Here is a 26,037-nt window from a genome sequence, read left to right on the forward strand (position 1 = left end):
CTAGCAAAATCACAACCTGGAGTTACCAAGACATCCTCTCAGTCTCACACACTGAGCCCAGGAAGGTCTCTGTGTCCATCACAACAGATGTGGGCGTTTACTCACTTCTGCCACTGAGCCAGAAGATTCTCTAATAAGCTCTGTTTCTCCTTAGCACTTTCCAGCACTTTTTCGTATTTCTGCTGTAACGCTGTGACCTCTTGAGCAGCTTTTTCTTTGCTGGCCACCTTTCGGACACCAGCTGAGAGAGAGGCCAAAGGGTTGCTCAGTTTTTCCACAGTATGACAAAGGTCCTAGAGAACATGGAAAAGAAACAGAAGTCACATAGATAAACAACAGAGTTATGGTAACAATGGTGGGAAACATTCTCAAGTTCTACTCTTAAGTTTGAAGAAACGCTACATCCCTCAGATCAGGAAGTCACTTCACAGCTCAGATATTGCTCAGGTCCACCCTAGGTCCACGTGTTCCCAGCAAACCAATGAACTAGACTGTAGTGGCAAAAGACTTCCCTAGGAACGGTGTTGAAGGGAGAAAGTCTGCAACAAACGTGTCAGATCTCCTGAACAGGCATGTGACACAGGATCATCCATGCAGGACAAAACTCCAAATTCAGGAAAAGCTTGAGATTCCCTCACGTCTGTCTAAGAGTTTCTCTAATTTATATAAAATAAACTCAAAACCTCACTCCAATAGGTGAGGATTGCCAGACTTGCAGCCAATGTCACGACATGGGAGAAGTAGGGAAGAGTTACTTGGAACTTCCATCAGCATTAGCTAAAGGTCTTTTTCATAGAAATGACATCTAATGTTAACTGCGTTTCCCAGTGTTGCTGTTTCTAGAAAGCTGGGAGACTTGTCCATATGAAAATGATTGAAATGTAGTACAGTGAGTTAGAAAAGCACCAAATGAAACAGATTTAAGATCACAGAAGTTCCACTCACAGGTGTGGAATAGTAACAACAATAGTAATTGCTATAATGACAAGAAATCATATATAGGAGGAAACGTGAATTATACAGGAACAAGCTGCTGATAATTTCACATCAAGATATTTAATCCCCTAAAGAGAATAAGATCTTATAACAACATATTCATGATATTCATAGTGTTTAAAAGGAAATAAAAATGGTGAATGCAAGTGTTGTCTGAATAAATTCCCCATATGCAAAATATTTTTCCTCAATTAGTATCAAGCTTTCTTGAAGTAGACAGGTCAGGTCCTCCTTGAAAACATCCTTTGTAAGTGGGTCCCCCTTGAAAACATCCTTTGTAAGCAGATACCTATCACTAAGTTCAGAAGACATTATATTCATTTTACTGTAAAACTTTAATGTAATTTTACTGTAATATGACTAAAATTGTTTGTAACATTTTCTTAGAAAGAAAGGCTGTGATTATTATTGGAAAAACATATCAGAACTTATAAGCAAAAATACTACACCAAATTCCCTGAGATGGGATTATTTGTGGTTTGACTACCAATCCAGTATTTGTTTTCCTTTTGTAATAGACTGAACCAAATATCCAAATACCCATGGATTCCTAGCATCACAGATAAAAATTTCTAAGTTGAAACTCTGTCCAGTCTCTTCATTGCCCAAGAAAAGCTACTTCCAAAGATATATTTTCTTTAATCACAGGGTTACCCATACAAAAATAAAAGTTTCATGAAAACCTTAGAGGAAAAATATCTAACAGACTTGTTTATTATCTCCTCTTTTTCATAATGTTTTAGATGCATAAAGTTAAAATCAATAACCTGAAGGTTTAAGTGGTGCTTTTAGGCTTGCTTTACCCCCTAGACTGGGGAAGAAACTTTCCAATCCTGTCTGAAATGGTGACAAGAAATAGTTGAGGGAGTACTCAAGCCTTCCCTGAGGCTGCCCCCCCAGACAGGCAGGCCTTGCCTCCCGTAGGGAGGTCAGTGTGGCACCGTGTCCCTGGGACAGTGCAGGGACAGCTGGCCACACGCTCACCGTGCACTCCTGAAGGGCCGCGTACGTTGCTGCTGCCGAGGAGCACGACGTGAGAGGCTCAGCTAGCTTAGCTTCTAATTCAGACACTGACTGCTGCACCTATTGAAAAAAAAAAAAACGCAAACCAGAAGCTAAATCCAGCAGGAATTACATAAATGATTATTTAAATAAAATCTTTTAAATGTTTGCTGCTAGGAGAATTTTATATCCTAACCCTTTGTAGTGCTGAGTGCCTTTTGAAGTTAAAAGATGCTAACAGTGCTCAATTCCTCCCAGCTGGGGCAATAATAATATTTAATTATCTTCTTTACAACCTTCTATAAACCAACAAATGAAGTTAAAAGTGTTTGCAAGAAGTATGGATTCTTCTATTCAATAGTGCAATATCCAGGAAAATCACATAGGCTTCCTAGAAGACAATACAATTTTTGAGCATGTATATTTTACTGTCTTTCTGAAGCTGCTTTTCAGATAATTCAAAGCACAAATTTAGGTCTTGCAATTACCTTAAAAATCCACTTATATTTATTTCAGTCCATCCTGTTATAATATGCATTTTATAGTCAATTTTAGAAAAATATAGTGTAATTCTATAAATTGCTGCAAACAATCCATTAGATATTTCATGGTCTACCTGTTTAAGACTTTCTTCATATTTCTGCTGTGCTGATGCATTCCCTGTGATTGTTCCTTCCAGTCTCTGTGCATGATCTCTTAGTTCTTCCCAATACCTTTTGACCTGAGTCAGTTTGGCTTTAATATGTGCTCGTTCTCCAGAAGTAACAAACTGGGAAAAAGACTTGGCTTCCTCTTCTAGATTTGATATTCCAGTTATTTTACCATCTATCTCTTTATTAATAACCTAAAATGCAAAGCAGCAGTAAAAAGATGCAAAATAAGTTTTTAATTATTAGAACAATATTTTCTAATTATTTTTTCCCTGTGCTACAAACATCCTTCATCAAAAAATCACCTACGAGGAGAGTTCACTGGCCACTTGAAATAACTAGTTATTATCACTGGCAAGTTTAAAATACTGACTGCTCTAGAACCAGTGTGTATGAAGAGCAATTAGAATTGGCTGAGGTGCATATTGTCAAGCAGAAACGATGGTTCACATTTTAGCGTCTCTTATGTCACAGGAAAGTAGTACACAATTCTCTTTAAGACTAAAAATAAACAGAAGATGGAAAAACATGACTGTGTCACTGAAAAGGTATTGTCAAGGAGCTGAACCCAAACAATTGGTTAGTTATGTTTAATGGGTTTTCAAGTACTTATCGAATAAAACATGCCATGATTAGGAAACAGTAGAGATTGTTTTCATTTTCTAATTAAAAATACTGGGGTATAATAAAGGATAAATTAAATTATATCCTAAGTTAGGGTGAGTGAGCCCTTAGGCAGAAGATTAAATAAAGAACCACATTACAGTATAAATAGGAAACCATGAAACAAGGGTTATAATAGTTTTTGGCAATATTTTATCTGTCCTGTACCTCAGTTAATAAATGCATAAAGAGAAACTTGCACTGCCTTAAAATCTCAGCAGCTGTAGGACAGCAACTCTCTTCTATTATTTTGTACTTATTATAAATTAAAGGCAAACTCAGCGGCTACATCATCCAAAAAAAGAAACTTATAGTGTTTCTCATTCAGTGGCTGTTTATTCAGTTGGTACCACTGAGCTTGGAAGTAAGCTTTTTTAAACAACAGGTTGGGTTTTTTTTTTAATTACTGCTGATGTGTCATGTTCATGGAGTTCTCAAAAGCAATGGAAAACACCCATTGGGAGAGACTTGAAAGATCCAAGCGAGTTGTTTGAAATTGAAATAGGCAATAGCATTCTTAGATAAAAAAAAAAAAAAGTTAAGATACGTATGTACGTGAAAGCAACCAAAAACTTTCTTGAAAATGCACTTCCAAAGCATAAGTAGAGCCCAACTTCTAATATAATTGTGATAAAAATATGATCCCTTTCTTATAAAGCCATTATAAAGCTCATGAGTGGCTTACTGCAACATTCAGTCAAAAATTAGCAGGGTGACTGTCAGAAAAAAAAATGTGGTGCTATAAGAATTTATAGTTTCTCTTCATGCAATATATTCTGAATTAATTTGGATTATAAAATCTTTTTTTTGCATGGGAACATGTTGCTGAGGAAAAATACTGGATTTGCAGCCCTGAAGCTGAAATTATCTAACAATGCAGCAGATACAAATGAGGCAGTGCTTTCTCACTCCTACGCTATTCTGTTAAATTCACTCAGTTACATAAAAGAAGGTGGATAATTGAGGCTTTCAAACTCGCACTGAGTCTGCCACCAGTGGTAACTACTTGTGATAACTGTCATTTTGTTCTACCAGGAATTTCAGAGAAATGTGTAGGTGAAAAATCTGGCTCTGCTGAAGTCACTGGGGCTTTGCAATCAGCGTCACCACAAGTAGAATGCTACCACTACCATGTAGGATAATTACATTCAGCTGACCCCAGGCTTTTCACCTGATCAGCCAAAAGTGTCAAGGAGCACATTATTTTTTTACCATTTGCCCTGCGTTGAAATGTTCCTTACTAATGTGGTGTAGTAGAAATTGTGTACTAAGTATGCTGATTGATGTTGTGACACAGAGTAGCTCATCAGGAAATTAACATCAAAACAAAAAATTCCTCAGAATCAGGCACAAAGCAATGCTGCTGAAGCAGATCTCCAGCTATGTCCATGTATTGGAGGTGAGATGACTCGTTTCACATATCACAGCTCATAGAGCTCATTACTTCAGCTGAGGTACAATGACGTAGCCAATGCCTAATGTGGAGGATTTTCTGCTTTATGTCTGTTCACTCAGGTGTTCAGAAACATCATCTGCTGACCATGGTGCTTAAATGTGTAGGAGTTAAGATAGAATTTTCAGAAACTTTCAAAGCATTGTTGGAATCACTGCTTATCTGCATCTATAGTAAGGAACAACCTTTCTGGGAATTTGGTTGGAATAGGCTAGTAGGGCTTAAGAAGGCTCCATTTAGACAGACAAGAACTGACACACTTTAATGCAATATTAGCATCATTTGATGCACTTATTTTCTGTCTTAAACACTGGAATCCTGTCCACTAATTACTGAAAAGTAAGACAACACTGTAGTATATGCCAGTGGAATAAGTGCATACATATTATTTCATAAGGCAATTGGCTTTGGATTGCTGTGGTGATGAAGGAAGAATTCAAGCAATGTTTTGTTCTTCAATGATGAAGTCAAGAGATTTTATTTATTTTGTCTTTGTAAAGTTGTGAACAAACTAAGAACAGGAAAATCTGTTGATAAACCGTTTCTGTCACATGAAACAAGTGCCTAACAGGATCCTTGGGATAGTGTCAAGCTGGTCTGTAAGCAGCTGCACACCTGTGCACCTCCTGAAGAACAAGTAGGTCACAAAAAAAGAAAATGGCAATGTGCAAGTGCCTATTGAGAAACTCTGTACCCTTAGAAACACGCCATTCCAGAAAAGGTACATTTTCATTTATGTAAGGATACAAAGTCAGCCCTTGAAATGCAATGCTTGGAGACAATATGCACCTCAGTCAGCAATTTGAAACTAAACCACTGTGTGACTACAGGAATGTACAAAGAACTGAAGACAGTGCAAATGCAATCACAGTAAATGTTATGTATGTTTTCGAGCTACCAAGAGCATTCATTTCTTTATTAATTCAGCATAAAAGACACATAAATCAAGTTATAACTTCAGCTTGCAAGATTAAAATCAAGCTCTATAGTCACTAGCTGTTGTATGTTTTAAAAACCCCTCAACTTCTATTTATGTAGCCATTTTGTTGAGATTACTCAAAAAATGAAAAGGGCATAAATTTTGTTTTTAACCATACAGAGAAAGACTGTATCTGTATATCTGTAAACTAAACACTAAAAGAGAAGGCAGCCTGTAAGAATTTTCCTTTAGTTTATATAAGACCTTACCATTTGGTATATTCATGTATAAAATGTGCTGTTATTTCCTCATGGTACTTTTGAAACATGTAAAATGTCTCTTTTCTCATTTGGCCTCTAGCAAAATAACAGCTAAATGGGCTTTTAATACTACACATAATAAGAACTAATCACCTTGATTTGGGTGATCTGTATGTCCAAAGGAGATGATGAGGCTTCCAAAGTTTCCAGTTCTTTTTCTTGTTCAGCTATCCAGATGGACAGAGCTTCAAAACTATTGCCAAAATGATCCCACTTGTTTTTCACCATTTCCATGCTTTTAATACTAAAATTAACCAAATCAATTAGAGAGAATAAACAGTTTAATATAATGAAGCTGCCCATATTCTTGCCAAAATAAAAATCGAACTTATTCAATCTACAAGAGGGTCCTCTTAAAAAGTTCTCATTTTAGAGGATCAAGTTGTGCATCTGAATTCAAGCATGGTCTTTTCTTAGACCATACACCAGAAGTCAAACAAATGCATTGGCGATAGAGGGTACATTGGGAGGTAGAAGAAGGTACAGCTTTATTCATCAGCTGTACAAGAATCTCATCATAGCAGGAAGAGAAAGGAAAAGGAACATCAACAGGATGAAATTTCTATGAAATAATATGGAATGATGTTACATCAGAAATCTAAATATTTAGATAACTGGGTGCACAGATGTTCATAATTTAGTCCCTAAACTGCAATGATTAAAACTAGTGAAATGTGGACATACACACAGTCATCAATGCTTGACTGCTTTATTGATCTCACTTTTCTATAACACCAATCTCCCCCTCTTATAGGAAGTTTGTGTTTGCTGTGGCAATGATTTCATATCAAGCCAAAGAATCAACAACAAATGTAACTCAACTCTCTCAGAGTTAGCAGTTTTACATTATAGGTATGTTAAACAGAGACAGATTATGACTGATTTTCTATGTCTAGGATTGCAAACAAAGCACCTTTTTTTTTTTTTTTGTCACAAGTAAGACAGCCATTATTCAAAGCCTAACAGCACTGACTTCCAGTATACAAGTTTCTGCTCCTTTCAAGTAACTGAAACCAGTGTTAATGTAGGCCCTGCACACAGCTTGCAAAACACACATTTTCTCTTTCATTGAAAATATTAAAGCTTCATCATAAAAGTCTGAATATTACAAAATTTCAAAACACATTTTCCTTCTAAATATAGTCTAAAAACCATTCCATGGTAAAAAGTTTTTAACTTTTTTCCCCCTTCATTAAAGCTAGAGGAATCTTTAAGAAAAGATGTAGCCTAAAAATGTAAAAGTTGGCCTCTTTATTTTTTCTCATTTATTTTCAAAATAAAAAAAATATAGGAATGTCAACAGCCATTTACTGATAAGAGTGTATGCAAATTCAAGTTATTTGTAGAAAACAATGTGCAAAACGACTTCACTCAAGTTCAGCTCATGAAAATACAGCTGGAAATCAGAATCCAGGGACCAAATCAGTGGCACAACTGCTGCTGCCTTCGTTGGAGTTTCTTTAAGAAAGCCACAGACTGTAAAGAATATAATCCCAAACACACTGCACAGCTCTGAATGATCTCCTTGGAAAACAGATGGGCTAAGCTGTGACAGTAGCTGAGTGTGGAGAGCTGCTCAAACTTTTCTCTCCTTTTCCTGTTCACTGGCATACTATGTAACTTATGAGTTTGGAATAACTTCACTTTACGTTACTGGGCCAAGATTTTTATTGATTATGCAAGTTAAAACATAATTCTTACTATGAGTTCTGCAGATACTCTATAGAGAGTTGTATGTATTTGCATCTTTTACAGAAGGTATTTATCTTTTGGTTATTTGTCACACTACCACAGACATTCTGCATAATCCAAACCCCATTTCGTATCTACATTGAAAGGGTAGATCAAAGATGACTTTAATTTAAAAATAGATTACTTTAATTAAAAAGCAAATATTCATTGCTGGAAGGGGAAATTTCTTAGACTGAAAAATCACAATAGTTTTCTCTCTAATAGTGGACAAAATGATATGTGAATTATTTAGTAAGAGATGGTAGAATTTGACTGCAAATCACTCTAGCACTTCGTGTTGGAGAAAGCATTACATAAATGGTCAGACTCCTATTTGCTGCACAGGCTAGTTATTCTGCTTTATAGTTGTTATTTCACATCAGAAAGAAAATGGCACTAAATTAAAATCAGATTAGCATGACAGTGGTCATTATGAGGAAAAAAAACCCCTATTATTTGGGCATTGTCCTTTGCTCATAGCCTGTTCAAGGTGATGGTGCCTGTTTAATCATATACAGCAAATTATTCTAGAGAGTAATTCCAATAAGACAAAATCTGTCACAGGTACCTATGACCTGTGTATCAGATCTAGTGTATGCAAAAATACTGATTTCATACATACGTACAAATGTCTCTGTATAGGGGTAAAATGAGAATAGCAACATTCTGAATTTGAGTAACAAGTTCGATAACTGAATTACACACTTGAGAGAAGGGAAGAATTTTTTCCAAATACAAAAAGCTACAAAGATTCATCAAGCTTTCCTTAGAAAAGGAGTTTGAACCTTTCATTTTTAAACAAAATCTGGAAAATGATGCCTTTGTGGTTTTTGGCAGCAGAAGCAGTTTTTGATATTGCCCATGAAATACAATCTGGGCATTCAGCTAAGACAAAGGCACTTCTTGACACTCCTATAAAGAAAGGGGAATACTGAAAAATGAGGAAAATGGGGTAAATGTGCTGCTCTAATACTCTTAATTGAGATTTTTCTTTCCAAAAGAGTCCCGTACCTCAAGAACGAGCTCAATTATTCCTTCTTCACAAGACTGGGGCTTAAAGATAAGTGATGTTAAATGTAAATAATCTTTATGAACTACATGTAACAAAAAAAAAATTTGTTTGCACACACTCTTTTGACATATTTGGTACCATAACTTGGTTACTATGCCAGAGCAAGCAGTAAATGACAGAGTTGATGAGACAACGCAAAATGCTGACAAGGTAGTCTAGAAATCTGATACAATCTTATAGTGAAGAATAAATATTAGGACTTGTTAAGAACATACTCTTCTTCAAGAGTAACTTCCACTTTTTTCACTTGTTCTTGGATTGATTTTGCCTGATGCTGAAGGGACTGCTTGTTCTTTGAACCAAGCTGTATCTCAGAGGAATTCTTCACCAAATTCTCAGCCTGTACTGCCATTGCTTCAGTTTGTTTAGAAAGTTCCTGTAAGGATGCAAGATGTATTAATACAACCATAGAGTTTCATATATTTACACAAGAAGTATTTTTCCTCAACGTTTATGGTTGGAAAAAAGTATCCATGTCCTACATGTACATTCTGAATGTGTAAATACATAAAAACAGTCTTTGAAGAAAGTTAATTTTATGTTGCATTTAAGAAAAGTCCGTCTGAGCAAACTAGATGGAATTAAATTTATCAAGGGACACTGTATGTGCAAAAGATTTTAACTCAAAAAATCAAAGTATCTTCTACAGCTCTTCAAGAAATTTATTCTGCATTTCAGAAGATGATACATCTTTACTTAATTTTTAGATCCCACCATTTACCAAGTGGATTTTGCAGTACTGCAAATTTTGTATTTTCACTTTGTTTAGCAATTATTTTTTGTCACAAACATTAAACCCACACACCAGAACCATCGATGCTGAGCATAATCAAGAGAAGTATAATTTAGTATTAGTTTCATTAAAGGTTAACAGCAGTGCATAAACCATGGCACTTAGGAAAAACAAGCACTATTATTACTTCTGTAGCAGTAAATAAAATGGGCCAGGATAATTCTGTGTTACGAAGGGCAAACGGCATGTTATGGCTTTTGTCCATGGGGTAGACATCTCTCCTTTTTCTTCTCAGGGCTAAGAGTGCTATTTGTCACACTCCACACAACCTTGCCAAAGTGGACCCTAATTAAGTTGACATGCAAGTGCTCAACACTGGATTACCAGCAGAGATGGTTACTGAGCATGAGCATAAAATGGGAACTCCTCAAAATAATACTAACTTTTATACATATGCTTCAGATGCAGACTGAGAAATCCTCCATGGTTTCTGTTGTTGTGGGTTTTGTTTTGTTTTGTGTTTTTGTTTCTTTTTTCCACTAAATGACTTTTACCTCTAAAAAGTTTATGCAATCTCTCATCTGTATATGCAATTTGCAGCAGCATTAATGGGAAACCATGCAAAGATTGAAGGCGATACACTCAGCCCATGTTGACAGGCAAGGCAGAAAGATACCTCAGATCCTTCATTTCACATAGTCAGTACCTTTGTCTGATCCAGCTCTGAGGAGAGGCTCTCTAAACTGCTAAAGTTTAAGATACGTTCAAGTACAGAGCTTGCTTGATTGAGATATTTTACTACTGTTTCTTTGTCTCTTTCGAACTGCTCCCATTTATTTATTGTGACCTAAAAAACAGACAAACAAAACCAAAAAAGGAACACAAGGAGATCAAAGGGGAGAAGATGAGATTTTCCTTGTATATTACTGAAAAAGGAAAAAAGAGAAAGTCTTGACATAAAATAAGTTTTCCTGAGAAGCCATCTACTTAATAGTGAGTAGATGAAACTCTCCTAAACCAAATAAAACTTTTTCCTTGAATGTTTGCTGACTCATATTATGCTCTGCTAAAACAAGCACTGTTCTCTTAAGTTGCCAGCAGTGTTTAAATCTTATATTTGAATGTCCTGTAAAAATCTAAAGTAATACATGCAGAGATTTAGGGTGACAAGTAGTCAAAAATATCAAAAGGATTTTCAAGTTCTTTAATGAAATAAATTACAGTAAAATGGTAGAAGAAAATCCCTATTCATAGGAAAATCACTCATAAGAACCTGTTTGCTCTTTTCTGATAATGTAGAATTTTGATTAACCTACAGCATTTAATTACCAATCACAAGAAGTGACAGCTTCAAAAATTATTTTCTTGATTCTGAAGCACAGATTAAGACTTTAAAAATGGGAATTTTTAAAGAAAAAATGTGTTTCAATAGTAAGTGCTTATATTAAGGAGTTATTTGAGGTTTACTGATTGTGTTTCTCATCTTGTGTTTTCTCATGGGAAATAATTTCGGTGACTTGAAATATCTGTATGGAATAGAGGCCATTTGGATTAACATTCTGCTTAGTAAAATGCAAAGAGAAAATCACATACAGGTGCAAGAAACTATAAATTCTAATCCCAGTTCAGTCCATGGTTAATTATACAAGCTGAAGCAATCCATTTGACTTCTCTGTGACTTTCTCTTTCTTTAAATTTAGGATCACAGCCTGTATTTCACACAGTAGCTGTGAGGATTAAATTTGCACATGAGGAGTTATTAACCTGATATCCAGCCTAAGGACACTCAACTAAAGAGCAATGTCATCTTTAGTAACCAGAAAAGAGACATCTAAAAAAAAAATTCACAGATAAATTATTTAAAGTTATTTAAACTTATTACTAAGTTTATAAAAAGAAACTGAGGAAGAAGTAAGCATGATGTCTTATTTCCATGAGCAAAAGACCCACCTGCAGTTGCTCTTCCCGTTTCTCCATGGTCTGCTGCATGTTCTCCAACGTTCCCTCTAATTTTTGTAGATCCTCTCGTACTGTGCTGGGCAATCCACCTTCAATCTGCAACCGCTTGGCTTGGGAAATCTGCTTTTGCACATCTTGCCTTTTTGCACGGAGTCTCCTTGTCCTTTGCTAAAAGCATTCATCCAACAGGAATGATTAGACTTTTTAGCCCCTTTGGGGTATTGGCACGATGCAGCCCCTTTCTGTTTTTGCAGGGGTGTGCAATGAGAGTAACAGACAAAGGGATAAACTGGGGCAAGTACTCTTGAGAGTCTCATCAAGGATACGCCCTAGCTTCCAAAGTGTCAAATGCTGCCTTTTGCGGCACATGCATGTGAGAAAAAGAGAGAAAATGTGGCCATTTATCCAAAACATATTCGAGCAACCACAGCAGGAGTCACAGGTGCATGTATTCCTCATGACTGAATCCAGGTCTGGCCTGCACTCCTGAGGCACAGGTTGTGGCCTCAGATTGAACAAAGCAATATATCAGCCTTAGTAGAGAGCATCAGGATGTGGCTAAGTTGTGTAACTCTCTACTGGAGGTGCTTTTGATTTGTAGCACTATTCAAAACTCCAAAGAATACATCCTCTCTCCTTTATAACATGCCTGACCCAGACAGCCTTGCTAGGTAAACTCACAACTAGCTTAGTTTTGCCTGGATACCTTCAGGTCTGAGTCAAAATCTGTTTTTGCCTTAGTAGACTCCGTGCCACAAGAAAAAGAACTCAAGAAGTTCACTCTTTCTACTACCTCTCCTAAAATGGATAAGAAATGTAGAGTATTTAAAGAATGAATGCAAACATTAACACATACAATAGTGCTTATAAACACCAAAGAGTTTATATAAGACAGGTAAGATTTAGTAGTGATTGGCTGGATGCTAAACTTAAATAATGCCCAAACATTGTCACTAATTTTTTTCCTATTCTTGCAAGCTTTGAGCACCTCAAAAAGTTATCTTCCTATATTTGGCCTTAAAAGCTACGATTCTTGCTGTATGCAAGCCGTACCATTGATTATTACTGTAGCCTGTAGATGTTTTGATCCATTATCAGTGCATAAAAAAACCTCCTGTCCTACTCCTACAGAGTGGAGGCCGATCGGTCCAAAAACCTGGAGGAGATAAGGCTAGAGCAATAACTTCCCTCCAATATTGAGGGTTGGGTCACATCAAACTGCTAAAATAGAGAACTTTTCAAAGCCAGAATTATGCCAAATTTACTATGATTGAAACTGAAATTCAAGCTATAAAAAGGTAAAAAGGGAGAGTCTACATATTTGCAGAGTACACTCACCCGAAATTTAAACTGAATGAAGCTTGTTTTTCAGTGTTTTGCATCCCAAAACCCCATATGAAATTCAAGTCAACAATTAACATTTAAAAGACACTGAAAACATTTTTCATTAAAAGAAATAAATTCCAGGCCACACAGGACTGTTTCCTTTATAATGCTTTCAAGTTTAAATATAAAGACTTGTGTTAATGGGCATAAGAAAATTCTGTAATTGCATAAATTAGTCTTAAAAAAAAATGGATATAGACATGAGTAATTGCCCTACCTGATAATGAAGCAGTAGTTGCTGAGCTTGTAATAAACTTTCTGTATCCAGGATCTTTTCAGCCTCTGCTTGGACTTCTTTAGAGTTGTTGATTAACTCTTCAATTGCGCTTTTAACTTCTTCTTTGTACTGGACACAGTCTCCAACAGCACCTAAGGTATTTTCAATCTAACATCACAGATAACTTTAAATATTTCATGTTGAAAGACACATGAATTTTAAGGGTACATTTGTATTTGGAATATCTTTTCAAAAATACAGTATTTTTTTTATATTTAAAATATTTTTGTCTCCAGTATTTTTGACATCTTTAACTTCACATTGAAAAAGTGTCTTTAGGCTTAAAAATGTGGCTGGGGAGACCTTTGCCTTGTTCAAACATACTACCTGTTACACTGCCATATGACAAATAGCCATCTGTGACATCTCCTTCTTGGTGCTCACTTTAGAAAACACACACTCTCCTTATCCTTGCTGTGTTTCAAGGTTTTAACCACAAACTATCCTAGATCCTTTTCTTTTTCCTGTTCCTTTCCTTTTTACTTTGGAGAGTCATTTGAACTCAAGTAATTTACTTTCCTGTCATACAAATAACTAGTTTTTAGTCTCCAAAACTGCTGCTGAACTCTGGAAATACCCAGTATCAGTCCTTGTCTAAACAGTCACATCCATCTGGTTAACAAGCTTTACAAATAGTATTCAGATTTCTAAGAATCAATAGTTGTTTAACTATAATATGGATTTAATCAAACATTTAGATTATGCTTTTAGATTCAAACCAAGTATATATTTGGCCTATTATTTTCTTATATTACGCTCATATTACCCTCTCCTCAACTTCTCTTTAGCTCTGACTTTTAGAGGAAACAAAAACAAGTGATTTAACTCCAAAAATAAAACCCCAAAACCCAGAAAATCTAAAAAAAAAAAAAAAAAAAAAGAGAGAGAGAGAGACAGTATCCCAAGCTGTTTACAGTCAGGTGGAAATTACATTTCTTGTCCAAACTTTCTAAAGAGTTTTCACATCACAGTTTAGAGAACTTCCAATAAATACATAGAAATTTTATATATTTAAAGCCCCTAGAAAGCCTCCACAAGAATTGATATTAACAACAAAATTCAAAATCTGAAGTCTCTCTCTTGAACTCTTGAACCCTTTTTTCTGCTTTTAAGTGGGTCTATTTCATCTTTTAAGTGCAAGATGCTCTATGTTTCAACTGATTTTTCTTTTAACTGTATAAACTGTGAAGCAGTAAGTTCCCTGAGAGCCTGCAGAACTCAAGGGTTCAGTGTTTCTGAGAGGTTTTGCTTGTTATGAGTTTGAATTTTTCCATGATTTCTGCAGTTACAGTATCTCATTTTCATTTAGGCTTTAGAGAACTACAGCATTTTCCTGCAAATTCAGGATATGATGCACATCCACAGCGACTAGAAACAACCTCAAAGTAGTGCTTTAGTTCAGCATAAAAATAAATAAATCATGATTAAAATTAAATTCTTTATCCACTAGCTGATGTGCATCATGGTTTTGACAATGTTCATTACAAACTGTAGTTTGTAGGTTGTGAAAACCAAAAAAAATTATGGACATTTTGACTGCAGAAACATTTACTATGTTACTTTCCTATTCTGCAAAGGGAAAAGATCCACTATGATAATGTCACTTTTTATTTTGTCTGCTACTCCCAGTACTTTGCCATGCATGGAATACAAATTAAATTTTCCTTGCTGAAGGCTTGCAGATTAATTAAAAAAACACAGCAGGGAACTTGTGCTTGTGAAGCCATGATTGATGTAATTTCATGTGACACTGTAGGTTGAGAGTTCTTGTGTCCCTCATACTGTACCTCAGCCAGCAAATCTAGAAGTCTCTTGAAGTCACTGGAAAGTTTAAAAAGCTCATCCTCTGTCTCTTTGGCCTCCAAATCAGGACATCGTGAGGTCAAAACAGCAAGTCTAGATTTCAGCCAGCTGTGAGTTTCTCCATGCTTGTGAATATGCTTCTTAATTTCCTACAGAAAAAGAATCCAAACATATTTTCTTCCATCAATAACTGACATTCATGGCATCAATTCAGAGATCAGTAGTGTAAACATAGTGCTTTTCTTTAGCTTGAAATACTAGAAATGTAGTATTTTTCTATTTGCATACCCTATCAGATTCTGCTTCAGTGAATGGCTAGAATTTTGCACTTCTTCCACAGACTTTACTCCACTACTGATTAGACTTTTCTTTAGCTAGTAGTGGAGTACTTTTCCCCTCATAAATATTTTTACTTACAGATGCAGAGATGGAGGGCAGGTACCACATATGTATTTTCCATGTACTGACCATATTTCTTAGTTGCAATTTAAATCTGTGTTGCTGACCTTCCCAAGTATATAATTTCATGCAATATAAAATTTTGTGTAAATTTTTTCCTATTTGTATTGCTTTTTTCCCCACACCTCTTTTCAACCTGCAGTTCATTTGTATCTTTGTGGCAGTGTTGATGAGATGTTGGCAGCAGTGAATCTACATGAGTAAATCAGACCTTTTGAAGCAGAAGCCCCCATTAAGCTAAGGATCTATCAGTTTTATCAAGGTCATCCTAATAATGTTTCTCCATATAGTTAGACTCATAATATGCTCATGAACTTCACATAAACTGAAGTTTGTAGGTGCACCTGGTATGTGAAATTAAAAAAATGAAAGAAGGGTTGAGTCCCAAGTGACACAATAAATTGTTGCTTAAAACTAATTTAATTAACCAACTCAATCTTCAGCTAGTCTATCAGTCTGTTACCAGTCACCAGTACAAAACTGAATGGTGAAATATTTTTTCCTCCCCTGTTATACTACTGTAGAAGAGAATTTTTTAAGGAAGAAGGTTTCCTTACTTAAGTAAGGAAATTAATTAAATGTAAGATCATTCAAAAACCTGCAATCCAGAAATTTTTGCTTTACTTTGAGCACCACTTTTAACTCTGCATGCAGTAAGATGAGGGGCAAATATTTTTTCTATCTGTCCCTATATTTTTAATGTTCTAAATATAGAGGGAAAGGGACCTGTCATTCTCTAAATTATTAAAAGTAAGAACTTCTGCCACATTTTGCTGTAACGTGCAACTTTCTCCTGGTACTGTTTTCAAGAATACCAGGAATCAACAGAACTACTGTGGTCTCAGTAGTAAAACAGATGCACTACTTTGGAACAGAATTTTATAAGCCAAGGGCTCACCCCCACAGATGCTTTACACTGCTTGTATTTGGCAGTATCATTGACATTTTCCTTTATCTTCTTCAGCTCTCTTTCTGTTGATGAAATCCAACTTGCCAATTCAGAAAACCTGAAACAAGACATCACAGGATTAAAAAAAAAAAAAGACAAAATATGCCACCATGAAACAATAATCTCTAAGTCTCTTAGGCAAAAAAATATAAAATCCTCTTGAAGTTTCACTATAATTTGTGGAATTACTTCACAAAGTATATTTTTCTACTTGAAGCTAAGATCATTTTTTCCATGGTACTGATCTACAATGACACATGGAGGAGTGGCCATGCATAAGGCTCTGCAAGACCCAGGTATGAACTGAGGTGACACCTGCTCTTATAGCCCTTCCAGGTGTCCGAGTGCTCTGTTAGCTTCACGTATGTGCTGTCTATCTGGGATTTCAGATCCTTCAGGATTCGCTGGCTGCTTTCCAATGTACCCCTCACTGGATCCGAAACTGGCAGTTTTTGGCACAGTTCTTCAATCCTTTGTAGCCTTTTCTCACACAGGTGGTAAGATCCCTTATCACCAAAGAAGAGCTGATGGGAGACAAAACAGAAAATTTAATAGAAATACAAACTGGAAGAAATCACAAAGCATATCTATATATTCTTCATAATGTACTAAATTAATTTTTTTTTTTTTGTTAAAGACCTCAAGAATTAATCTGACATAAGCTGAATTCAAAGAGTTTGGTGGCTGAAGAGTTAGTCAGAACTTTTTGACATTGAAATAGATTTCTGTAAATGCCCCCATAGAGGCATGGAACTCATACCGTGTGTTCCTTGATCATTCTTTCATTGCCTTCTCTTGATAACACCTTGTTCTGTCGAGCTAGTTCAGCTTTGCACTCCTCCACTGTCACCAGGAACTTGCTTTTCTGTACTTCAATTTTCAAGTGGATCAAATGATATGGGGCTTCTGTTTGAAGATCCTACACACCCACAGGGGCAATAAAGAAACACAGAGATAAAACATGACTCCCACTACTTCAGTGCAAATTTTTTACTGATAAATAGTCTAGAACCTGATGATCTAGAAAATAAAACATATATATTCATGAACATATAGGGATTTGTCCATGTTCACTTTGTTATCAATGTCTTAGATTTATCAAAACATCGTAAGTTGTGACCAGAATGCGTGTGAATAAGGCATGTTACAGAGACATCTTAATTCTTGACAAGACAGCAAATATTTCCTGCATAAAATAGTGTTCACAACTGCTTCCAGAGGTTTCTGCCTGTCTGCTAGTGAGACCCCTCATCCATCCCTCCAACTTTGTCCAGCAATATGCTGTAGTGGGCAAAAAATTCCATAGCTGGTGAGCAAAGTTAGATCAGTTGTTAGAGTCTTTGGCAAAAGATGCAATTTAGGCTGATGACCTGATGTCTTACAAATTTGTTTGTTTGGTCAGGAAAGTAACTATAATTATCCAACATCAGCATAAAGTAAAAAATGCTAGCACCTGTTCTCAAGACACATATATTTATGGCTGTATGTAGCAGGGGATAAATGAGGTTTTATAATTAATTTCCCACATTCCTTGAATATACTTAACAGGGATTTTCAAGAGGGTATTTGTAGGTGGAGAGGTATTTAATATTGTAAAATACATTTTCCCCCCTTCTTTCCAACTGTTTGAGAAGCCAAATAATACAAATCACTTTGTTTTCTCTCTCTCTTTTTTTTTTTTTTTTTTTTTTTTTTTTTTTTTTTTTTTTTTTTTTTTTTTTTTTTAATATCTAAGTCATACAGAAACTTTCCAAAGCTAAGATTGACAATATCCAGAGATGCCATTCACTAACCTTCCACTGCCTATGGAGTTTCCTCACAGCTTCCTGCAGGCTGTGCTGCTCTTGTTCCGGGAGGATGTCAGTAAGTTCATCACACGCTTTCAGAAAGGCATTTAGGACTCTCTGATCCAGCTGGTTAAAAAATTCCTGAAGCGGAGGCAGAAAGTGAGAAGGTAAGTAGATGAAGCTGAATATTAATATGCCAACATAAAGTTACCTAATACACTCTCTAAGTTTCAAAGTTACTTCTCTTCCATTGAAGAACTAAATAAAGGAAATAACTATTTCTAGCCACTTTAAATCCAGCAAATTAATTTATTCTCAGCCAGTACACTGAGGTGGTATTTTAATAAGGATATATTTCAATACATTATAACCATATAAGTTACAGTTATAATACAGAAACAGATATTAATCTAAAAAAAAGAGCAGTGGATATGTGAGATTGTCAAAATAGTGTTCTAACTCTCAATGGTTCTACTCAAAACCCCACCATAAGTTTTTTTCACCTTCTGTTTTTTTACATCCAATCTTACATGAGTAAGTCAGCTGACTGTTTTCCTTTCTGTTTTTCAATATTAACATTAGTTTGATCTAATCTGTATAACTTCTACATGTGCAAGAAATCCACATCAGTTTTAGAATTAAGTAGGCTTTTACGTCATGCACTCAAAGGCTTCCATGAAGAAGGTCAGAGAATTTACTCACGCTATGTTTCCTGAGAAGTTCTTCAGGATTTCCTTTTTCTTTTAAGCAACAATTGGCAATCTGTATTACTTTCTCCAGTTCTGCTCTAGACTCCTCAAATTTCTTCATCAAACGGCTATTTGCTTCTATGTTTTTTCTCCACTCACCAGCTTTCCTGACCATATTCTGAGTCACAAGCAAAGAAAATGAGCTGGCACTTTCACACAGAGTTTTATTTGCTCTCTTTTACCATGACCTTACAAAACATGCATTTAATTTGTGTCACTCATTTAAATACATGCTTTTCACCATGCTTCTCCCTCTTATGATCCAGTTTTCCCAATTTTTAATATTGAGGCTTGTGATAATGTCATCATTCAAACAAAAATTAGTAGATTAGATGTTTCTGACATTTTCAGAATGCCTCTGCCATTTGATTAGTGAGTTTCTTTCCTGAAGCCTGCTTTCAAATGTAAAGCACCTGGTACGATCAGAAGCTTGCCATTTCCCTCTTCCTAGCATGAAAGTATCTCCCCTAACATGACTCAAAGCGAGGGTGGTTTGACCCATGGACCCAACCAGTTCCATGCTGCAGTTCCTCTGACCTGGAAGAGGTCTGTATGATTATCACACCAGCACGTCAAATAAGTAACCAAGCACAAAGCTGCCAAGAAGATACCAAACTTTGTGGTTTAGTTGCTGAAATCCTTCTTCTGCAACCCTAGTCACAGCTCTTCCATTAGTCTGCTTTTTAGTCCAGCCCTGTGCGCTGCAATATCCAGTGGTTCCAATTTCATACGCAGTAAGAAAACTTACCAGGACAACTGAACAGTTCAGCACTTTAACTGCTGCAAGGTACTTGCATCACTGCTTACTGTACATCCACTTCACCATCCTCACCGATAACAAATCTCAGTGTAAGGGATTTTAGTGAGTTTACCCAGCCACCTAATCAAGCCTGTCGTTTTCAACTTAAGCACCTTGCTAAATCTTTTTAAAGTTTTCTGATAAAAAATATCTGCATATTAATAGAATCATACAGGGATGTATTCCTTACATGAAAAACTGCCAGTTTCCAGTATTTTAACTCCAGGTATGCCACACTTTGTGTGATTATATCCTATTTTATAGGTTTGTTTTCTAACGCAAAAAGAGATAAACCACAGTCCAGTTTCATAGAATTACAGTAATTAATGTTGAACATCATAAATTCACCAAGTTACAAGTGAATCTGCTTTTGCTACAATAAGCTAAACTTAAACAATTATTTCTACATTATAAATCAACTACAACTTATCTTTAGGTATACTCCACAAAATATAATATAAATTTTGAAATTCACCTCTCAGACAGAGCTATTTACTGATAGGTGTTTTTCTGCAGTTTAAAATTCAGCCTGGATAGCTTCATACTGGATAAAAATCACCTGAAAGTAAATGTAATAGAACCCATTATGTGGAAATCTGACTCTGTCTTAGAGTCACAGAATCACTGACTATCCTCAGTTTGAGTGGACACATAAAGATCATTGAGTTCATCTCACAACCCCAAAAAATCACACCACATGTAATGGCTAATTTCACTTTAGAGTGAGGCTATACTGGGGCTGAACAGCCCTGAAAATAGCAGTAATAACTGGTAACAGCTACAGGGGAATATGGTTTGAAGGTCACATCTTTGCATTATCAAATGCAATATATTTGCAGCTTTCTATATTCACAGTCCACTGCATTTTCTGAGGAAATACAAAGCCCAGCAACAGTGGCATGTGCAAAAGTTTCCATCTTCCATGCTTTGTGTTAAAGGGGATGTGTGGGAATATAGCAGCAAATGATTAGCCAAGACAATTAAGTCAGGAGAAACAACAAACACTGCAGTCCTAACAGCAGGATTTCAGGTTCCTCCACCCTAAGGACCCTGAGGCATGTTCAAGTTCTGTTAAATGCCAGGTTCCTCTGTGGCAGGCTCAGCTCTGAATAAGTGCATGGAGAACATGACTGTCAATACCCTGATCCCTTATCACCTGATAAAGACAAATATTTAATTAATAACTTGACATCAGAGAGGAGAGTCACCCAAGATAGTAGCTACAGAGTGATGAAACGTAGGTACAGTAGGATGGATCACCTGCATATGAAAAGATTTTCAGAAACATGCTCCAAGGTATGGCATTTTTACCTGAAAAGTAAGCTGAACTTGTGTAATTTTCTTCTGAAATGTTGACTGGTGGAAATGCTTTAACACTTCAGTTGAAGCCATACACTGAAGGATACTCTGACTATTTCTCTCAATTAGGGACACATCTTTCTTGCAGTTTTCTTGATAAGCTACCAAATCCTGAAAGAAAAAACAACATATATCCACCCTGGCCAGGAGCAAAGAGCAAAAAGGTTTGGCGATATAACAGGAAGATGATTTTTGACTGTAAGGGAAAAAGGGATGAAGTCAAAGGACCATGGCAAACAGACTACACAAGGTTTTACATGGAATAACACAGATGACACAACTTTCTCCTTGAATGTGAAGTATTGTACACAAATATATCTCTAACTATTCATAAAACAATATACAGGCATGTACCCAAGCCCTTTGGGCTGCTGTAGAGATTGTAAGTCAATACATTGTTCTGTAATTGAATTTCATGGTATTTCTGTATTTATTGTATAACTGTAAGTAACCAACAGTGACATAGGAATGACAGCTCTCAGTAGCAGGTTGAAATCTTAACCTTCCTTGCCTTTCAACAAATTAATCCTTCATATCAGCTTTTGGAATTCAGATTTTATTATAAATCACATTCAGTCATGAGAAATACACTAACAAAAAAAAAAAAAAAAAAAAAAAAAAAAAAAAAAAAAAAAAAAAGAGAAAAAGAAAACATGCATGAAATATTACATGCTGAAAAAAGGTTTTAAAAATCCTATTTTCATTTAACTTTCCAAGAGAGTTCTTACTAGCTCTGAATTCCTCCAGAGAAAAATGCTTATTAGCCATGGAGAAAAATTAATATTACTGCAATTAATTTCAAAGAAAGCACTTTTCCAAGCCTCTAACAAACTTTCATAATTGTCCAGGGAAACCTAGAGAACTTTCTGATCATGCTTTTTCATCTGCTTAATAAAAAATCCAATGTATTTCTTGTACTTTAGTCAAATTTCCAGAAGTTTAAAAAAATAAAAAATGTCTTATATTTACTTCTTGGATTTAAACCAAGAACACTAGATAGGAACACAAGTTTCAATCTTTTTGTATTATGCCTAGGTGACTTTAGGATAAGGCTACATCTGTTGCCTGAATATGAAGAAATATCTGCTCAGCTTACAGAGTTGCAATTCAAATTCCTAGAAAGATAACTGTAAATATTCAGAGGCAGCAAACCTTTGTAAGATGTTTTTGAAACTTACTTGGGCTTTTTGTTTAAGAACAGTTGTTGGCTGTGCTTCAGGATCCAGGATAGAAATTATTTCATTTACTTTTTCAAGAGATTCATAAAAATGTGTGATTTGTTTCTCCAGTTCTTCCAGTGGAGACAGCAGACGTTGGCACTCATACACCAGGGCACTGGAATACTCCTTAACCTTTTGGTCAAGAAAAACAATTATTGAAACAGTTGTAAAATTCAACCAATAGCAATTTTTCTGCATGTAGGTTTATATAGTTGTTACCTACTCTTTTTTAAGATAGAGTAGTATTACTTCTTAATAGAAAGATTATTAAATTTAAGATGGTAGTCTTAGTATTTAAAAGAAGTAACACTTTCTCCACCCTGAATCAATCTATTGTTACTACTATATACTTGTTCAAATGCATGTATGTGAGAATTTATGCACAGGACCCCACTATTTATCAGTTCAGCAGTGTACAACATGCAGTAAAAAAAGCATTCTGCAACCTTGCCCAGTTGCTCTTTGAGCCGTGTGGAAGTTCCAAGCATTTCATTCGCTTCCTCTTGGGAAACTTCTTTTGTAACAAGTTGCACCGTCCTTGTAACCGCCTTGTACTGAGCTTCCATCGCAGGCAATTTCTGCTTAATATTCTGAAACAAGTGTTTCAAAACACATTTCAACAGCAGTATTCATACATTCATGTGAGATAAAAGACTGATCAACTGCATATATCCTAATTATAAACTATTTTCATCCCTGATGTCAGTGAACACTCGATCATATTTCAAATGCATGAAAATAGAACCAGTTAGTCAGTTCACCTGAACATGATTTGAAACTACAAATAAATATCTACTGAGACAGTGTTTTGGAAATTTGCTCTAAAAATGTCACTAGTAGAATACAATTATATATATTTTAGATATAGCTGAAATATCTAATACTAAAATAATTTCATGCTATCAGAATTAAATAGCTGCAAGTTTCTTTTGAAGGAGGAAGAAAGAAATTAAAGGAAGACACTTACTTCTAAATCTTGCACAAACATTTTGACATCATGAAAGGACACTTCTACAGGGGTTGAAAATTTCTTATTGCTTCCATCAATAAAAGCTGTCAAATGGGCCACACCATCCACATACTCCTTCCTCATTTTGTCCAGTTCATCTGCTCGAGCATACTGAAAAAGAGAAAGTAAAAGAAAAAAAAAAATAAAAACCCCAAACAAAACAAAACAACACAAAAAAAAACCCCACAAAAAAACTCCAACCCAAATTAGATACCTACCAATTAAGTAATGATTTAATAGAACTTGCTTGTTCTCAGTGCAATTGTTTGCTGGAAAAATTGCATTCAACTAAATACAATATAATGGAAAATAATCCAAATTCATCATCTGTATTAGTTTCCATAGTAATGATGCTAAAATGAACAGCATGCATACAGAAGGTCAGCCTCTTTTAAGGTCTGGGGAATGCCAGACTCATTTGTTTCTACCCTAGAATCAACAGTTCAGTTAATTTATCACTACCTGCATGATCAATTTTGAAAATTCAGCAAAGAGAATAGAGTATGAAAAGCCTAGAAAAGCTAAAGGATAAGGGAAATCTTAATAAAGGAATGCTGGCCGGGGGAAGGGGAAATACATGCCTTAGAAAGTAGAAAGAGCTGTGTGACAGAAATGGTGAAAAAGCCTGTGAGAAAAAAACCCACACAGCCAACATATGAAAGAAGCTGCATAAATAGGGGAAGAGACATTTACATCAGTGAATCACCCTAAATAGCATCAGCAAGTAAAGCTTGAGAACATTCTTGTCAACAGTCTGGAAAAGTTACAATAAAAGAGAGACAATCATTTTTCGCTTTTCCTTTTAACTTGACTGCACAGGAGATAATAATGTCAGTAAAGAAAACAGATTCAGTACCTTCAAACAGGCAACTGCTATTTAAAATCACTGAAAGGGGACAATATTGATAGATATATATTGACAAGAACAAAGGTATTTTCTTACATGCTTATGAGGTGTGAAATAGTTCTATGTAATTAAGATCACATCTTCTCATTGATTTTTAAAGAGCAAATATAGAAAAAACCAATTATTTTTGTATCAGCTGAATCTCTTACATGAGGTAAAGGGTAGATTTATTCATTTACTATCAGAGCCTGTTGGTAGGCAAGATAGAAGTAAAGGCTGACCAAAATAGGGAAAAAATTTAGTTAATTAAATTAATTATTGTCCCTGCTTATAGTTTCAGCATAGTAATTGGAAGGAGCTTTCATCAACAAGTAGTGAAAATGTTTCACCATTTTCACTGTTTAGCTTTACAGAGCTTTTGCAGTAACAATGGGTACTGAAAACCTGTCATTTTCTTTGTAGAACAGTAAAAGTTATGTATAAATAACATTCACTGTATCAAGACAGATGACTATGATGAGAAACTACAGCTTATACTTGTTGAAAATGTCCACTCAGTCACCCCGAAATAGCTGTATAACCAAAAAGGTAAATAAAGGAAGAGCCCCAATACAATAAATTACTGTCAGGGAGTCATTGCTAATTTAAACACTGATGAACAGGTAGGCACTTTAGAAAGTTGTCCTATAGTCCTTCTAACAGGGTAATCTGTCTTGTTTGCATGGACATGACAAAGTAAATATTTAAAAGTAACAAGAGCAAAATCACTTACCTGCTTAACTTGCATAAATAATTCTCTCCATCTTCCATTTAGCAACAGAAGCTGCTGTTTTAGATCTCTGGAAATGGTCTCATCACATGTTTCAATTAGAAAATTTCCAGCATCATTCATGGCTGTGTGCTGCTGGATCCAATGAGGCAAGTGCCGGAAGAACTCCTGAAGAAGAAAATAAAACCACAGTTCCAAAACCTTTTCAATTAGTCTGTATCTTAAATTGCAGAACTAAAAATTAATAACCTGCTCATGACTTGATAAAAACTCAAAAAATTATCCTCTGAAGTGATTCACATCAAATATGCCATATTAGAATTTTAATGTCTGTGAATATAACCTGTGGAATTAAAAATTACTGCCAGATTACTTACAGCTTATTTTACTCTAGTGAGTGGCTCCAGTTAAACTAATGAAACCTCACCTTAAGAGAAAGCTCCATAACTGAAAATGCTGTCAGGGCTCACGCATTTTCTGTGTTATCCTTAACCAGTGTGGGCTGATAGTAACCCCAGGCCACAGGGCTGATAGTAACCCCAACCACAGGCTGTGGAGAGGTCCTTCCCCTGCTGTGAACCACATGCAGTTTTCCAAGGTCTGGCCTTTCAGAAGACCTGCAAAGACTGATTTTTTATCACTGCTCCCTCCTATCTCAGAGCAGGTGAGCACAGAAGGGAAAGAGATGGGTGTCAGTGATTTTGACCCCCTCACTGAGAGAGCCTAACAGATGGAATGCCTCTTGTAGGCAGGTACACACACATAAACTGGGAGGGAAGATGAAGACCGATTCCCTCCATTCCTTTTCTCTCTTCCAGACAATGGGCAGTTGTTCCTAAGGCAGGTATCCCTGGGCTCTATATCTCCACCTATACCAGTAAACAAAACAGGACTCAGTCATGGTTTTGGCTTGCCCCCACTGCCCTTCTCCCAAACAACGCACAATTCAATGAATGGCACAGTCTGTTCCAAACAGACTGGATCATGAGGGTGCCTTCTTTCAGGGGAGAAGGAGTAATCAGAAGGATTCAAGGTGAACCATGCTACCTGATCCTCAGGATTTAGAAGGAGGCAGGGATCCGTTTTGTTTATGACTATCAATCTACCCTATAGTTCCAAAACCATT

General features: G+C 35.9%; 1 protein-coding gene across 13 annotated transcripts in view; it reads right to left on the reverse strand.

The window, feature by feature from the left end:
* Nucleotides 1-26,037, reverse strand: part of SYNE1 (spectrin repeat containing nuclear envelope protein 1) — a 294,687-nt gene that overhangs the window by 177,082 nt on the left and 91,568 nt on the right. For all 13 annotated transcript variants that reach the window (XM_063390127.1, XM_063390128.1, XM_063390126.1 and 10 more), the window contains exons 17-35: nt 24,915-25,079; nt 23,254-23,406; nt 22,733-22,876; nt 22,245-22,418; nt 21,019-21,177; nt 18,862-19,026; nt 18,166-18,300; nt 17,133-17,291; nt 16,688-16,896; nt 16,322-16,430; nt 14,949-15,113; nt 13,102-13,269; nt 11,490-11,666; nt 10,246-10,386; nt 9,022-9,182; nt 6,097-6,247; nt 2,615-2,842; nt 1,981-2,079; nt 106-293 (exon numbers count right to left, since the gene is read on the reverse strand). In XM_063390127.1, the coding sequence (XP_063246197.1) occupies nt 106-293; nt 1,981-2,079; nt 2,615-2,842; nt 6,097-6,247; nt 9,022-9,182; nt 10,246-10,386; nt 11,490-11,666; nt 13,102-13,269; nt 14,949-15,113; nt 16,322-16,430; nt 16,688-16,896; nt 17,133-17,291; nt 18,166-18,300; nt 18,862-19,026; nt 21,019-21,177; nt 22,245-22,418; nt 22,733-22,876; nt 23,254-23,406; nt 24,915-25,079 (3,050 nt within the window). The remainder of the gene's footprint in view (nt 1-105; nt 294-1,980; nt 2,080-2,614; nt 2,843-6,096; nt 6,248-9,021; nt 9,183-10,245; nt 10,387-11,489; nt 11,667-13,101; nt 13,270-14,948; nt 15,114-16,321; nt 16,431-16,687; nt 16,897-17,132; nt 17,292-18,165; nt 18,301-18,861; nt 19,027-21,018; nt 21,178-22,244; nt 22,419-22,732; nt 22,877-23,253; nt 23,407-24,914; nt 25,080-26,037) is intronic.

Source organism: Prinia subflava, chromosome 2, assembly GCF_021018805.1.
Source record: "Prinia subflava isolate CZ2003 ecotype Zambia chromosome 2, Cam_Psub_1.2, whole genome shotgun sequence".
Lineage (NCBI taxonomy): Eukaryota > Metazoa > Chordata > Aves > Passeriformes > Cisticolidae > Prinia > Prinia subflava.